Source organism: Cebidichthys violaceus, unplaced genomic scaffold (genome assembly GCF_023349555.1).
Source record: "Cebidichthys violaceus isolate CVI_PGR_0920_01 unplaced genomic scaffold, fCebVio1.0.p SCAF_15, whole genome shotgun sequence".
Lineage (NCBI taxonomy): Eukaryota > Metazoa > Chordata > Actinopteri > Perciformes > Stichaeidae > Cebidichthys > Cebidichthys violaceus.
In genome coordinates this window covers 9,696,691-9,714,508 of record NW_027176318.1, presented here as the reverse complement: position 1 = coordinate 9,714,508, position 17,818 = coordinate 9,696,691, and the positions used below count along the sequence as shown (strand labels likewise).

At 40.3% G+C, this 17,818-nt stretch overlaps 2 protein-coding genes across 2 annotated transcripts; one reads left to right on the top strand and one right to left on the bottom strand.

The window, feature by feature from the left end:
- The first annotated feature begins 62 nt into the window (after nt 1-62).
- acad11 (acyl-CoA dehydrogenase family, member 11) lies at nt 63-17,818 on the top strand. Its single transcript, XM_068709890.1, has 20 exons — nt 63-250; nt 346-445; nt 1,274-1,399; nt 1,596-1,757; nt 1,844-2,008; nt 2,090-2,231; nt 2,377-2,498; nt 2,754-2,860; nt 3,329-3,440; nt 3,864-3,941; nt 4,759-4,897; nt 5,256-5,363; nt 6,158-6,256; nt 14,172-14,241; nt 14,816-14,901; nt 15,011-15,082; nt 15,336-15,490; nt 15,650-15,766; nt 17,250-17,359; nt 17,538-17,818. The coding sequence occupies exons 1-20, from the start codon at nt 126-128 to the stop codon at nt 17,650-17,652; spliced, it is 2,310 nt and encodes a 769-aa protein (XP_068565991.1). The 5' UTR covers nt 63-125; the 3' UTR covers nt 17,653-17,818.
- ackr4b (atypical chemokine receptor 4b) lies at nt 8,868-12,272 on the bottom strand. The gene is made up of 2 exons (XM_068709891.1): nt 12,021-12,272; nt 8,868-10,251 (listed from the first exon to the last, which is right to left on the bottom strand). Exon 2 carries the CDS (start codon nt 10,243-10,245, stop codon nt 9,127-9,129), a length of 1,119 nt encoding a protein of 372 aa, XP_068565992.1. The 5' UTR covers nt 10,246-10,251; nt 12,021-12,272; the 3' UTR covers nt 8,868-9,126.

Genomic DNA, 17,818 nt, shown 5'->3' with positions numbered 1-17,818 from the left:
CGATATAAATATTTTTTGAGGATATTACGTCAGTGTGTGCAGACGTAAATGGTCCGACCACCATTATCAACAATGCGAAAGTTAACCCAACAACGCACCTGCAGATGATTAATCCACTCTGAGCCATGGAGGAGCTGACAACTTCTGTTCGACAGCAACATCAATTCAGTGTTGGTGGACTGCAAAGATATCTGTCTGTCAAGTCACGGACCGTGTCAATTAATGACACGCTCACTGTCAGACAGTATAGGTGACGTTATAAATAAATAAAGCTGGTTTGTTGAATTTAAAGCTAAAAGTGTAACAATCTTACTGCTCGCTAACAGCTTCCTGTTGTCTTTTCAGCGCTGGTCAGTCGAACCCAACCTTCCTGATCCAAAGTCCCTCTAACAGCTATGTTCTGAGGAAGAAACCTCCAGGTGAGCTGCTGCCAGGAGCTCACAAGGTAGGGAGAACTAGGTTTGACTCGTAAATAAAATGTTCAGGAGCGATTCAATTTGCATGTAAAAAAGTAAAGTTGCATTTTCTGTAGCTTTTCTGTATCCTTGCATGTTATGTTATTGACAGAAGTTGCTTGTGGAAAATAAAGTAAATAAGCACTAGATATTTTTTGCAGCACTGTTGTGTACTGGTTGTATGAAACACACATCTAATAACTTCCTAGAAATACATACAGTATATGATTTGGAAGGAACTACAGTCAAAATGGAGACAAATCTTTTTTTTTTACTGCACAATCACATGTTCATGGGAATACGGTTCAATAATATATAGTGTTATATTATATATAACACAGTTGGTCATTTCCACAGGAATTTCCTTGAATTAAACTGCTAAAAATTACTATTCAAAATGTCATTCCCAATATTTTTTGTGTGCTTATTGTCAGTTCACAAGTTTCACTTTTTTTGCATGTTTAGCTGATATATATATATATATATATATATATATATATATATATATATGTGCAGTAATATATCAGCAGTAACCTATCAGTATCTGTGTATGAAATTATTTGGATCGTGTGGTACCTGTGAAAAACAATGTCATTATCTTAAGGCCTACAGTGTGGCTGATGTTCTACTCTTTTTGGTTTTTCGTTGTCCTTGTTTTTTATTTTTTTGATATATTTGCATTTTTTTCCTGTTTATTTGTAAATTCTGTGTATGTATGTGGAGAGCAATGAAAAACCAGAGTCAAATTCCTTGTAAGCGTACATGGTCAATAAAGCTGATTCTGATTCTGAATGGTGGAGCTTTGACTTTATTTATAGGTGGACAGGGAGTATCGGGTGCAGAAGGCCCTGTTCTCTGCGGGATTCCCTGTACCTCAGCCTCTGTTGCACTGCACTGATGCTGAAATCATTGGAACAGAGTTCTACTTAATGGAGCATGTGAGGGTAGGTTTGTGCTACCGCTGAATCTAATATGTTTATTGCTGTTTTGCTTAACCTTTGCTCTATAATGTAATGATAAAGGATGAAATTTGGACTCATCAGTGTTCGCTTGCTGTCACACTGACTTGACATACTTGATTGAAGCCCAGGCTTCTAAATACATACTCTACCATCTTGTTTATCCATGCATATTGAACAGGGGCGTATATTCAGGGATCTTCGTCTCCCTGGAGTCAGTGCAGCAGAGAGAGCAGCTCTATATGTGGCTGCGGTGGAAGCGTTGGCAAAGCTACACTCACTGGACCTGGCATCACTGAACCTTGAAGGATTTGGAAAAGGATCAGGTTACTGCAAGAGACAAGTGAGCACAACACCGTGTACTCGTCAAATCAAGATAAAAAAGTAGTCAGAGTTGTGATATTCTAAAGTGGCGTTCCCTCTCAAAAGGTGTCCACCTGGACAAAGCAGTACACTGCAGCAGCCCACAGAGACATTCCAGCCATGAATGAACTGTCTGATTGGTTGATGAAGAATTTGCCAGCCACTGATAACGAGGTCACGCTTGTCCATGGAGATTTCCGATTGGACAACTTGATATTCCATCCAAGAGAGGTACACCTCCTGAAACAGTTACTCTTACCTATCTGCGTCAGGTGACTTTAATGCTTTACAAAGTGCATTTGATGTCATTAGGCACGTGTGATGGCAGTACTGGACTGGGAGCTGTCTACCACTGGGCAGCCCTTGGCAGACCTGGCCTACTTCCTCATGCCTCACTACTGGCCTACAAACATTAACATCAGCAGCACAATGGGCAGCTTAAAAGGAATAGAAGGTAGTAAACAAATAACAACTCTGAACAGAACAACAAAAACAGAACATTGCTCAAATAGCTGGACATGCTTTGCTCCAGCATCTTTCTGTCAAAGTACATAGACATAGTATCTGTTCTCCAAATTATCTCTCCAACCAATGAGCAGGTATCCCAACTGTGGGAGACCTGATCTCCATTTACTGCCGGGTCCGGGGGATCCCGTCTGCTTTGCCACAGTTGAATTTCTACCTGGCCCTGTCTGTCTTTAAAATGGCAGCAATTTCACAGGTTTGTACCGATTTATATACAAAGTTCAACAAAAAATTCTCCCCATTTACTTTTTTTAATTAGTTTTTTTAGATATAGATAAATTGTCAACTTAAGTGAAATTCTAACTGTACCATTACATTGTTGGGGTTCTTCAGATGTCCCATAATAGATTGGTATTGTCTCCTTAACTAGAGAAGGACCTAGATGGATCTGGTTAGCTTTGAATGTAATATTTATCACTCTCCTTTATTTACCTTTTTTCTTTCCCATCAGGGGATCTATGCACGCCACCTACTGGGTAATGCCAGTGCTCCCAATGCAGCACAGTTCGGCCAGCATGTGGAGCCCTTGGCTAAGATTGCTTTGCAGCTTTCACAGAGGTATGTTGGCTGCTAGAGTTGTGTAAGACGATGCTTGTGGTTGTTTTTACATGTGTTTTACATGTGTTTCATGCACTGCACGGCAGTCCATCATTAATTGTGACTGAACAATTACTTTCAAAAGATACTAGATGTTGGTGTTGGATATCTGAGTCATATCACATTTGCTGGTGTAACTTTATCTGTAAGCTGTCACAGATTCAGACACTCATTGAGTTTGATAGAAGTTGATGAAAGTCCTAGATTTTTTTAGGCATTCATTTCAGTAATATGCATTAATGTGCTAATATAAGCAGTAATAGAGTTTGATATAATAAGACAGTCTAAACTTTATGTTGTAGGCCAGAAAACTGACTGATTCCACCTGCTGATTAAATTTAAAACCACAACAGTTGGAATTTGGCATCCAGCTGCTGCTTCCGATGTTACCTGTGGACTTTTTAACGTGTGAGATGTGTTTCTTGCCAGGTCTGACACATGTCCAACAGGAGACGGTCTGTTCCTGCAGACAGCTAAAGGTCAGGCTGTTCTCCAACAGGTCAAAGACTTCATGAGACAAAACGTGCTTCCTGCTCAGGAGGTCAGTACTGAGAGCTGCCAACAACATAAGAGAGATGGACTTTTACTTTCACATGAAAGGATTTGACGGAGCACACCAGTTCATTCATGCAATCAGGATTAATTCATTCGAGCGAGAAAACAAGGAGTCTATTGAGTACATGAATTGTATTGCATGCATAATTATCACCATTGGCTGGGCATCATAGCAATCTTAATGCAGTGCAGCAGTGTAAGGCTAACAGAGCAGTGGGCAGAGTGGCCACAGATTAAACAGATTTGTTTCTTCTGTAGTAATGCCTTCAGAAATGACTTCATTAACACAGCGTAAAGTCTCAGAAAGGTTTCAGAATTCTATGGTACAGGTTTCCACTGATGAAGAGAGTGCAGAAGTGACATTAGAGTCCAAAAATACTGTGTCAAAAAACTGTTGTTTTCTTTCCAGGAAGTTGCAGAGTACTACTCCAAACACGCTCAGTCTCCACAGAGGTGGCACACCCCCCAGATAATACAGGATCTAAAGGTGTGTGATAAAAACCTTTCCCTTTCTATTTCATTTGGTACAAGTTACCACTACAAATACAGACACGGTGCAGTTATTACAAACAAAATATAAATCACATGGGTTAGAGAATAACTAACACATCTCAATAGAGCAACTCCAAGAGGTGTTATTTCAATATTGATCCAGCAGGTTGAAGGGCCATGTTTATTTAAATCCTGTCTAAACAGTGCACCTCCCTTCTGAGTCAGCCCTGCACTGCAATCCATCACTAACTGTTTCAATTATATAATTAATACAGTTATTTCTTGAGCCCTGCTTGTTGTCACTTGCAGTTAGCGCATGCATATGCACTGTAGTGGAATGCTTTGGGATTTAACAGCTAAATGCTGTAGTAGTGTGTTGTGAGCAGAATCTTGCTAAATGACTTTCAGCTGAAAAATGTTTGCATGCGTTATTATAATAGAGTGCTTATCATGTGAGGGGAAACAAGGTTTTGTTCAGCTGAGAGAAGACAAAGAGCAGACTCTATTGTCTGAACCTTGAACTCGTGTTTGCAGCTACCAGTAAAACCCAGAGAAAGGAGACAGTCTACTTTCTTTCTTTAGTTTTTGTTATGGGAAAATTGCTCTAGGTAGGGCAGGGTTTGTTACTTTGTATACAGACAGATTGAAATTGTTATGAGGCAGAGACAATATTTTGCAGTGTGACTTTTGTGTAAGGGTTCCTATCTCTGTGTCCTCAAATAGAAACTTGTGTTCACAGTTACGATGACAGCTTTATTTATTGAGAACATAAAGTAGTCAACATTTTGATGGAAACATGTGTGTGTTACCAGGTGAAAGCTAGGGAGGCGGGGCTGTGGAACCTATTCCTGCCTGCGGTCAGCGGCCTCAGTCAGCTGGACTATGCCTACATTGCAGAGGAAACTGGACGCTGCCTCTTTGCCCCTGAAGTCTTCAACTGCCAGGCTCCTGGTAACACATCCTACATGTGGTCAAATGTTTAGATCATTTGGAGGCCATTGACAATAATGGGCTATAATTACAGTACATAATGACCACGCACTGTATTTTATCTAGAATCTCATGTTCTGGATAACATCCTCTGTAGTCGAGTAAAATCCTCTCCAAATGTCAATCTTTCAGTCTTGTTGATATCATAACAACAATGCATTCCTTTGACATATTCACTGGGATTAAAACATAAAAATCCCTCAAATTAGCGCTGAAAGGTATTTATTTGTAGATTGATTTCAGTCCTGAAGAGCATATTCAAATTTAATTTTTTCATGATATCCTGGAAGACAGTGTGTTGTATGATGTTTCTCCCCAGACACAGGAAACATGGAGGTGCTCCACATGTTTGGCAGTGAGGAGCAGAAGAGTAAATGGCTGGAGCCTCTGCTCAAAGGAGAGATCCGCTCCTGCTTCTGTATGACAGGTATTTCCATGACCATGCCCTCCTGCGTCACGACTTTCAAATATATGCTTCATGTCACGGGGTGACTGTTCTTTATATCAAGGCTGAACATGGAAAACATACCATATTCTGTAGAGTCAGTGGAATGAGTGGGGAACATGTAAGGAATGTTATTTTAGAGTTTTTTTGTGTAGACATGAGGCAGCGTCTCAAAACACCCTCCACAAGGTTCTGATGAAGTTAAGTCCTCAAAATATGTATGTATTTTTTTGTCAAACTTTCCAGTGATGGTTCTGGTCTTAAATGAGCCAGGCAGCACGGTTGTTTCCGACTCCGTAGTTTGGAAATTCTACATGCCAACAGCAAACTCAAGCTCACTCATGAGTAATTTCTCCCTTTGCTTTCCACTCCGCCTGGAAACCACAGCATGCTGTTGCCAATGGTGATTACAGTGGGTGTGAAACTCCCCATGGTTTTTCGTAAACACAGATGGTGATAAGTAGTGTTTTGGGGATGTTTTTTGTCAAAAGTTTGGTCGATTTTATTACACTGGATGACATCGAAGAGGAACCTCCATCTTGTGCTGATAAAGAATCTATCCGCTGTTTAAGTATGAAAATGGTGTGAGTGCACTTGATTTATTTTACCCACTCTGTCTGTGGTTTGAGCTGGAATCCAGAATTTTGGAAAAGCTGGAATGAAATGCAAAAGCTGTGGATTGGAGATGTTAACACTGTTAGTCTAATTCTCATTAGTTATCTTTTATTTGGTGTAAAATGTGCATGTTCTGAGTTGTCCTGTGGTCCCTTCCACAGAGCCTGATGTGGCCTCCAGTGATGCAACCAACATGGAGTGCACTCTTTGCAGGGATGAAGACAACTTCGTCATAAACGGCAAGAAATGGTGGAGCAGTGGTATGTACATTTCTATTTCCATTGGTTTTATAAGAAAATAACTGTTATTTCACTAAAAACACTCAAGACTTCCATTTAGGACTAAAAACACCATTAGAGAGCTTAAGATCAATAAAACAAGGAGTCATTTTATGTCCGTCCCAAGCTGCAAACATGTGGACTACAAAAAAGGGCAGATGGCTTTACTCTAAGACAGCAATTTGTTTTTAAAGTAAAAAAAAATCTTGGATCCAATTTCATTCTGGGAAATGTGTCAGAGCAGCTTTGGGTTACCAGCCGGTTGAACCAGTAAAGGTCACAGATTCAAATAACAACACACTTTTAGTGTGTGTACCACAAGTCAACATTTTACCTCTAATTGGTCATTGTGAATAATTCAAGTGAAACAAGATGGCTAAACACACACACACACACACACACACACACACACACACACACACACACACACACACACACACACTGTACGTATGTGTTGATTCTCTGCCTCAGACTTTTCAATGACTCATGTGTGAGTCACTGTTCTTCTGGTCTCTTTTGCTTTAAATTTTCTCTTTTAATGAATTTGGTTCATATTATCCCGTTAAAACTACTACATAATGTGATGTAGGGAACAATTAATTCACTAACATTGTTAAAGTAAGCCTTTAAGTATTTAGGGTTTAAGTGACGGTTATCACTTAAATATCCAAAACTCTCATTGGTGTAGATATTTATCGTGCACCTCCCTAAATCACTTTGAACTGAAAGATATTCCAGATGTTTCCTCTGACACAGATGTGGTCTTAGCTTTTGATTCCCACTTAAAAGGAAAACAGTGGCCTGTTGTTTTTATGCTTTTTTAAGAGCCTGCATGGAATTCCCTCTTGTTGTTGAAAACGCTATGGTTTACCAAGAATGAGCAGAATTTTTCCTTTCAAATTATTGTCTTTAAGAAGTGCACATTTGTCTAAAGTTGGTCTCTTTTCATTTCTCTTTTCCTTGGAAGGAACATTTCCATCAGTAGAAAAAAATCTTGATGGGTTGTAAGAATTTCCTCTGCTGGCGTGAACTCTCTGTTCGGAAAGTATGGTGATCTGTTGATGGCCAGTTCATACTTGCTGTGACTTGTGGCTGATTTTGTGGTAAACCATATTATTCAAGACTGGAAATTGGAGGGTCTTGAGCCTCTGCAGTGTACAGACACTCAATCCGATTTTAACTTACAACAAAAGAAGAAGTAAAACTAGATCAATTGTGAATTGAAATTGTGTTAAAGGATTTATGGTTACTCCTATCCATTTATGTGAACCCCTAACACCGTAATCCTTCTTTGCTGTCACTTTTTCTATAAAGATGTCTGTGGCTAACTCTGAGGCGCTAAATGGGCGGGTTTATACTGTAGATGTTGCTATGGCAGCTCTGTGGTGTGGAACATATACAAGACTGTCCCATGCACATGATAATGTCCTAAAAATGATTCCCAGACCTGCAGTCTTTTATCTTTAAGCAATAGGCGTTTTGTATTTGCATACACACTTACACAAGCACAGACGCTGTACACATGTGTAACATGTGTTTTAGTAGTTCCTAGTGGAATGGAATCGTCTTACAAGTAATTTCAATTTTCCTTCAGGTAAAGTTAAGATTAAGTTAAACGTTCGTATGATTTGGTGTTATAGTTAATAGTGTGGAGACATGTAATAGTCACCTGATCATTTACTATTTAAGAAAAGCCTGGTGTACGTCTGGGTCAGACCATAATGAATTAAAATGAAAAGCAGAGTTTTAAGGATGGCTTTGTTCCTTGTTTACCTGTTTAGTCATGTGACATACAACTCAATGCTTGTATTGCCTGGGGACCCTGACTGGAGAGACTACATTTTGGGCCACAGTTTGAATTGTCTCCAAACAAACGCACTCGTTTGTTGAAGTTCAGCTCCCTCGTATCCAAGCTGTATGCCATTACAGTGGAAAGAGGATGTCTAACAGGTGCTGCAGAAGGAAAGAATGGTAAACAATGAAAACTTTTAACTCTGAAGATCTTAATGATCTATCTGTTGTGAATCTAATCTGGAGGTTTTTGCCAAATTAAGCTGGCCCCTCTATGTCTTCACTACAGTAAACCGGCTTGAGTAAATCACTGTTAAAACGTGGACTGTGGCCGTACCCTGATCTGACCCTATATTAGACATGCACTGAATGCATTGGGGTTAGCGTGATCATAATGTTATGATTGAGTAATTACAAAGAGGAATTCTTTTTGGCAGTCAAGGAGAGCATTTAAATACCACTAAAATGTAAAGTCATTACATACTTGTTTGCTCCTTCAAGCTCATATTAGTTAAATAGAATAAAGATGAGCGGATAAAACCACCAGTCAGACTTAAGGCTTCTCTAAGGAATATGCCGCTTTGTTTCCAGTTTGATGACATGCAGAGGTCCTGCTGTTTGCCGTTCCCCTTGTTTTTTGACTCAATGGGTCACCCACTGTGCAATCAAGCCATTCTCATCCCAACCCAAAGCCACAGGATGCAAGGATACAACAAGATGCAGATGATCTCATGTGAGGCAGCGCAGACTATAAGATTGAATTTGATTTGTTGTGAGGAACCAGAGAAGTACTCAGAGCATCTTGAGTTTCATCTGCATTTATTTGCAACAGATTTTAGTCCATGCATATAACTGAAAATCTTTCTTTTATTTACCAAAAATACATAACTTATACAAAATTCATTACTGCTTATAAACTGACTGAACATATTTGTTTATTACAATAACAATCTTATGGTTATTGATGTCTATCTCTTATAATACTAAACATGAAAATATATATACATAGATATACAATTTTGTATAGGTGCCCACAGATAAATGGATACATAATTTGAGTCTTAAATAGTAAAGGTGCTGGTGGCTTGGTCTTCTGAATCGGACTGGGACTGCGTTTGAGTGCGCGTCTTGAGTGCAATCTCCACTGCCGGCTCCTCGTTGACATGTCTCGGGTGTCTCCCAAGTCGCTGTCCAAGGCGCTTGGCAGCCTTGAGGACGTGTCCCCTGAAGGACGATCCGATGAAGGCATAGAGGAGGGGGTTAACGCAGGCGTGGACCAGCGCCAGGCTCTCTGTCACTTGGAGAGCTCGATCCAGGCCCTTGCTGACCTCACAGTCGGTCACGAGGATGTAGATGGTGTCCATCGCTCGGATCAGCTTGACCACGTTGTAGGGCAGCTGGGTGAGCAGGAATACAGCCACCACAGCCAGCAGGACACGCAGGGCACGCCACTTTCGATCTCTCCGAACCCCAGCTGCCCGGCTCAGTGTCCGCCCCACCAAGCAGTAGCACACCGTCATGAGCGAGAAAGGGAGCAAGAATCTAAGGGTCACCTCCATCAGCTCCAGGGCAGCCTTTGTAGGTCGGGCCATGCTGACCGGGTAGATGGCTGTACAGGCCGTCCTGTGATGGGAGTGCTTCACTGTGCTAAAATAAAGTTCGGGAATGCCAAGAAAGCTGGCTACAGCCCACAACAGCACACACACCAGGATCCACTGTATCCTCACCCTGGGACCTGTTCCAGTCCTGCCTGCAGGATTGTGGGCTACAGCGCGGTAGCGATCCACACTGATGCACGCCAGCAGCAGCATGCCACAGCTGAAGTTGGTACTGTAGAGGAAGGAGGTGAGCTTGCAGGCTGTCGAACCCAACTTCCAACCGTGAACGGCATCAGCTGCCCAAAAAGGCAGCGTGAAGAGGAGCAGCAGGTCCGAAATGGCGAGGTTCAGGATGCACACGTCTGTCAGGGTTCGTAGTCGCAGCCTTGACGCATAGACCACCACTACCAGGGCGTTCCCCGCCAGGCCCACCACCAGAGCCAAGGCATAGATGACCGGGAGGAAGACGCTGCCAAACGAGCGCACTGCTTCCTTGTCACAAACACTGTGTTCGTGACTGTAGTCATAACTGTCATTTAAGCTCAAGTCCTCATCGACATCGAATTCATAGAAATCTTCCATTTTTGTCTGTACAGAAAAAAAGAAGCACAATCAAGGGAAGCATTTGTTATTTTTTTTAAATGGGGAAAAGATTTCACTTTGCCCTTTTTTAGTTGGACGTGTTGTGATATATGAGCTATTTAATCAATCCATTGCATACAAGTGTAATGTGTGTGTTATTTAACACAACAAGAGCAGATTACATGTTTTAAATCAGCTGCTTCTCATTAGGAACAGGAAAAGGGGAGTTTTCTTTATTCTGCATGAATGAAGTCTCTCCTGCATGATTTCCCTAATTTCTTAAGGCATGTCTGTCTGAACTGTAGAAAGGGCAAAGAGACTCGCAAAGCAACTAAATACTTTAGGAATTTAGTTTGTCTGTATTCTGTTGGATACTAGCTGATCCACAGACTAGGAACATGTCAGCATTTAGTTTACTGCTTTAATCACAACCTCTGATTTATTGATTAGCAATAAGGATAAAGATCAACATTCATCAAGTACATAAACAGTACAAACGTCATTGCAAACTGATAACATCTTTAATCAGGAAATATATGGAGTGAGGATGACACAAGTGCAACTAGGGTCTCTTGCCAGATACAAATCCAGGATGTTGCTTTGAGTGGGACTTACTGAGACCTTCATCCAGCATTGTTGTATTGCTAAAGTCCCCTCCCTGTGGTTCGGACAGTAAATACAGTACTGTGTGTATGTGGGTGTACATGGTGACTCACTCACTGATCAAACATTTTTGCTGCTTGGAAAAGTCTCTTCAGGAGTTGTTCACATATATATATTATCATATAATTTCTATTTTATTCAGGGAACTGAAATAAAACCCATTACGTTACTGATGATTTAATTCCTTGCTTAAGTATATTATGCATATGGAATATTTTGCGTCCCAGGAAAATGTTGGCAAATCATACTGCTAAGATGACAACAGTCTTATGAAAAGTATCCAGGTTATATAATGAGTCATTATCTCCTGTTTGGGAGGAGCAGCAGTTCGTTGAAACAGATGTTTGTTGGAACATTCTGAAATATGTCAAGTATTCTAGTGCTGTCAACAGCTGCTCTTCATATGTAAGGGGGCGTAATGGTTTGAACCACTTTCTTTTGTTTTTAATGTAGTTGTTTGGGTTATTTGGTCACCACAATATATAGAGCAAATTAATCTCATTAAAGGCTTGTTTTACTGCTGTTTGTACAAACATTACTGATGTAAACACTTTTAACAGCATCAGAAAACTTTAAATTAAGAAGATAAAACAAATTATTTGGTGTTATTCTACGTTTTGAGGACCCCGTCAGTCAGTTCAGGAGTGTTTTTTTCTTTAGTTTTTTTATTTACTTTAGTGGTGTGGTGACCTTTTTTTAAAATTTACATTTGGATCAAACACATTTCATTCATTTTATTTAAACAATCACAGGCAGAAGTTCTTTTTATCGTGAAAACTCAGGGTCACAAAGTGTTTTAAAGTGAGCAGAATGTAACACTGAGAAGACGAAAAAACAAACGTACGCTCGGCTTGTTATCATTACCTCACTATGTTTATTATAATACCATAAAATATCCTGACCAGGACTTTGACTGTTAAGGCCAACACTAAAGTGAACCTCTGACTATCTGAAAAACAAGGCACAGTACTGTTCAGTGTATTTCATTGTGTAATAAATGAATGTAATATGTAGCTAGTTTCTTGTTTTTTTCTAGTGATAGTTTGACTTGTTTTGTAGTTTATGAAAAATATTGAATAAAGTGGTGGTTAAAATTGAAAATATGTTCTTACCTTGTTGCTGTTCCTTCTGGTGGGGTTATAAAAAATGGTGAGATCCTCTTCTTTTTTTTTTATCGCACACAAGGAGTTAAGTATCCTGAGGAGAAATGTTGTGTGCTCCACAGGACAGGAGGAACTGATCTCTCCCTCAGCCTGCCCCTTCACTGCTGACACTCTGGAGCACCTCTCCTCAACACGTAGCTCTCCACACACGTGCGTCTGCGTCTTTAAGACTGTTTTATGATGCAGGATAAATGGATAAACAAAAAGCTCCTTAGTGTCTTTGCTTGCTCTACTGTGCAAAAGCACTACACAAAGAGAAGCTGTTTTTCAATCTCGGATAGATTGTGAATTTAATCTCTCACTCTGGATGTCACGCAGGGAGTGCCCTGCTGGCTGCCCTTTTGTTTATGTCTACGAGAAAAGAAATGATAAAAGGAGAATATAGAATGACATCCCGTCCCATTTACAAGGCTTATTTCTTTTGTTGTGGTTTGCTGAAATGCAGTCATTATTGGTTTGTCATTGTGTGTTGTGTATATCGTTTACCAACCTCACTCACAGTAGCAAAAATCCTGTGGACTTTACCATTCTGTTTTAGATTCTTTTAACTTTAAAGTATTTAATGGAACTTCAGTAGTTTGGTTTTCTAAAGAATACTGTTATTTACCTCAGCTTGTTTTTAATCTCTTTGTCTCTCACTTTTATGCATCATACAAGTAAATTCAAAAAAACTAAATTTAAGCTAGACATTTTTTGGCAAAGAAAAAGGTATTCATTTTAGAAGTATGTCATACCGACGTGTACTTTTTTTTTAAACTTGGCAACTCAAATTGTTGATTGGATGTCGCTTTCTCAGGAAGACGGATTACTGGAATGGGGAGGTTTCATTCCAGTGGTGACAGGACATGTATGGGCTTGGCTGTTGCATGACAGCAGGGCTCACCTTAATATCATGGACCATGAGACTTATGTAAGGACTCAGAGGAAAACCCTACCTGCTCCCGTGCCAAACACGCTGTCCTAGATTTGGTCTTGAGTTGTGTCAGGTGTAAAAAAAAAAATGTTTTGGGCTTAGTGCAAGCGTAATCATTTGATGTTTGTTTAAACTTCTGCAATCAGAGACTGAGTTTAAAGACTAAACATCTGTCAGATTGTGTTTGTTGAAGTGTTCACATGCACTCATGCTGTGATTTTCATGCTGTGAATATTTCAACATAGTTGATGTCTTGTTTGCTGCTGTCTGGTGTCCATATGTCCTGTCCTTAGGGGACAGTTTTGCCACTTCGGCAGAAATATAAACAGGAAGGCAGACCGTCGGTCACCCCATCTGTGCCCTAAGGACCCACGGCCACATTAGAGACCGTTTTTCTGGAAAGGAACTCCCAGCTATGGAAATTCCAAAATATTCTGCATTTGGTCATCACTCTGTACACTTAAGCTTTCTGGTTTTTAAACATTTATTTGCTTCCATTAAGAAACATTTCATCCAGGTTTTACAGCCTATTGTCTAGGGATACACAGGAAGTAACATCAAATTTAAACAAAATGAGAGAATCAATGAGTAACCTTTATTACTAAAATAGTAATAAACAGAATTAAACCATCTATCAAAAATGGAAGCAAGGACGTCAGTGTCTCTATGGCCAAAATAATAAACAAAACCTCCACACTAACTAGAACATATGGAGTTCAACTGGCCTACAGAAACAATACTAAGCTCCCTAACTGACCACAAAACAGGGAAAAACAGAAATGAAGAAGTAAATGGCAGAGAGCCTCTACACAGCTTCACCAAAGTTACCCAGACTGGTTCCCAAACCCAGGAAAGACTTGAGTAAGTTTCCCCCCCAACACACAAGATCTTCTTAATGACAAACTAAATATTGCTGAAAGTTAAAGAATCCAACTCGGGAAATGTAAATCAACCTGTGGCGGTCTCAGCGGGCCGTTCTTGTGCCATCACTCTGTCACCGGCTCCATTCACGTTGGGCGCTTCCCAGTCAGCGACACACATTGTTTTCCGGCCAGACCCGGGCAACGGAAGGGTTAAGAACAGAGTCGGACTGTGAAAAGTTACTTGTTCCATAATGGGTTCTTAGGGTTCGACAACAACTAAACATGAATGCAATGAGCCCCAGCATTTTTTACTGTACCCCACAGGTGCTGGCAATTCCCAATGCAAAGTGGCCATTGTGATGTGCAGGAGCGATTCTCAAGATGTTAAAACCAGGTCAGTGGAACAGTTACCAGTTACTTCTACCAATTAAGTTACTCTCCTGGTTTTATATTACAATGATTCTGTGCTTGTCAGTGTAGCTTTGGACTTTAGTTTAGAGGCTATTTTTCCCCATTAAGTTTTGTTTGTTCCAGTAAAATTTGAAGTGGACTTTGGTTATGGGACAGGGTGTACCTCCCAGCATGCACTTGCATTTTAATACGTGTCACTTGCCTCGTCTTTCTGCTCACATGTTAGGCTCACATGACAAGAAAAATATACAAATTTGATCCTGTTGAAACTCGTCTAATTTGGCTGGCATGTAATTGGCTCTGTAAGGTCACCAGTTGCAAGCATTTAAGATATACATAGAAAGAAAATCTAGAGACAACCACACCCAAGACTTTGTTCTTGTTTTGTCAGCAATATAACAAGGCACACACGCCCAACCTTATTTGCAAAGAGAGGAAAATAAATCAGGGCTGCAGCAATCGACACTTGGAAATGTATCACATTGAAAATAGAATTGTAGATTTAAAGAAGTTTAGGGTCAAACTATCATTCCTTTAAATTACAAACTTGTTTCTAGACATGACCAGCACAGTATGATCCTGGTCCCTATGGACACACCAGGTGTAAGGCTCGTCAGACCGCTCACTGTGTTTGGACAGGATGGTAGGATAAAGTCTGTCATTACATCTTCATGTTCAATTGATACTTTCCTGTTTTCCCACAGTAATTATTTCCTTTTTTAACCAGTTCTTTCCCTTGTTTCTGGGCTCAGATGCCATCCATGGTGGCCACTTTGAAGTGCACTTTGAAAATGTGCGTGTCCCTACCTGTAACATTATTTTGGGTAAGACACTGTATCGCTTTGTGTTCCTGTTTCCACTCATTTACTCACAATAGGTCTTAGACGTAAGCACCACCTGCAAAGCCATCAAAATGAATAATTCCTGAGCATTCCTTTGTGTTTGGACAATAAAGTGATGCTGTCTTGACAATTATGTGTACAAGGTCACCAGGCGAGAGAAATACTTTCCCTCCTGAGATGATTCCTAGTTTCTGTTGTGCCTCTGGGTTCTGTCCCATTGTGGATTTGTTTCCAGGTGAAGGCCGGGGATTTGAGATTGCCCAGGGTCGTCTGGGGCCGGGCAGACTGCACCACTGTATGAGGGCTGTTGGTGTGGCAGAGTTAGCACTGGAGCTGCTCTGCCAGCGGGCTGCCTCCAGGCACACATTTGGAAAGAAATTGTACCAACATGTGAGTGAACATTGACTCCAGAGATTCCTGTAACTTGAATTTCCGACCTGTAGTACTGTGACATGTATCAAGCTCTTTTCTTGTAGTGCCACCTAGTGGACATATTTTGAAATGCAGCTTAAGTAAATATGCTCACCTTCTTGTGTTATCATGGTGTAGGAAGTTGTTGCTCACTGGATTGCAGAGTGCCGTCTCATGATAGAACAGACTCGCCTGCTGACTCTACATGCTGCTCGTGCTCTGGATACACTGGGCGGCCGGGCTGCTCGCAAACAGGTAAAACTGTCGATACTCTGTTATGGAGATAGTGTGATGGGACCCGATTCCGTACTAGGTATATACAAATTGTCAATAGTATATACTTTTTTCGACGTACAATACTATGACTTTTTTCCCCACATTCCCTTTGCTATACTATTCTGACATTTTCACTAAAGTTTTGATGAAATCCTAAACTGACATTTTTTAAGACATACTATACTATGACATTTTTTTAAGACATGCCATTATTTCTGACAATTTATGGAATACTATACTATGACATGTTTGTGGTATAGTAAACCATAAATGTTTTGTGACATACTAAACAATATGACTATGAAATGTTTGTGATATTTTTCTGACATACTATGACATTTTTATAAAAAAATTGATGACTATGGTTCTCTGATTCTATGGCATTTTCATGAAATACTATACTATGACATTTTTATGAGATTGTGTATTGCATAATACATAATTAAAACTACTAATGCCTCCAAAACATTTTTAATCAAAGCCAATATTTAAATAAAAATACAATAATTTCTTTCCTTATCATTTGATCGTGTTTTTATGCTAATAACCTTATATATGACAAAAACAAAGTAAAAGAATACAATATGGAGTTGTTGTTTTTTTAGAAAATAACCCTTCAATTTCAGACCATAAGCCTGGCTATTGATTAAGTAAAACAAAAAGTTTAATGTCAAGCCCTATCATAATACAATATGTCTTGTAAAGTGATAGTATGTCAGAGTGGTCTTACCTGCTCCTATCTGGCGGGGAAGGAATCAGAGCTGGTGCAGGAGGTGTGACTTTGAGTCTCTGACTGTTTGGCGTTATGCACCGAACAGCAGCGGCAGTGGCTTGCACCCTCCAGGTTGAGAGTGAGTCATTGCCCCGAGCTGGGGAGTTCAAGTATGTCGAGGTCTTGTTCAAAAGGGAGGGTAAAATGGAGCACTGTCAACTGTGATGCAGGCCTTTTACCGGACTGTTGAGGTGAGCTGGAAGGCAAAGCTCTCGATTTACCAGTCCATTTACGTGCCGACCCTCACCCATCAACAAGAGCTTTGGGTCGTGACCTAAAGAATCAAATTGCGGATAGAAGCTTCTGTAATGAGCTTCCTTTGTGACCTGGCTGGGCTCAGCCTTAGAGATAGTTGGGGTTAAGTGCTCAGATATCTGGAGGGAACTCATTCATTTTTACAAACTGTAAAAGAGATATCTATGATTTTTTTATGGCATAATATGAAATTTGTTATGACATACAACTATGGCATTTTTGGGGAATGTGCTCTTACAATTGATGTATACTAAATGTTAGTTTAAGTATGACGATGATGTAACCTGTTAGAAGAGTCTAAGTGGCGAAGAGGTTTTGAAATGTATGGATAGTGTCTAAAAGGTATTACATTTGACTTCAGGATTCCTGCATACATCCAGGAACAGTCGTTCAGTAACTAAATAATATTTTTTTTTTTACTGGTCATCTTCTTAGATTGCTATGATCAAGGTGGCAGCAGCCAGGATGGCGTGTAAGGTGGTGGACTGTGCGATACAGGTCTATGGAGGTGCAGGTGTGTCTGGAGACTTCCCACTAGCACAGATGTAAGTTTAACACACACACACACACACACACACACACACACACACACACACACACACACACACACACACACACACACACACACACACACACACACACACACACACACACACACACACACAAGAATAAGCATTAAATGAATTCTGTTTCTCACGCCAGCATTACCATATTCTTCCTCAGCTATTCATATGTGCGGACGCTACGCATCGCTGATGGGCCAGATGAGGTGCACCTCTCCTCCATCGCTCATCTGGAACTGAGAGATCAGCTGAAGAAGGCACATGCTAAGCTGTGAAGTAATTTAACAGCTTGATTTAAATTGGAATTTGTCTTAACAATATTGCTTTTCCAGTTTTGACGGTCTAATCGGAAGGAGGCTTTTTGTGAAATTGTAAGTAACAATTGGTTGTATATATTTTGTTGCAACTGACTTTCATTAAAAACACATGTTTCTGAATGTC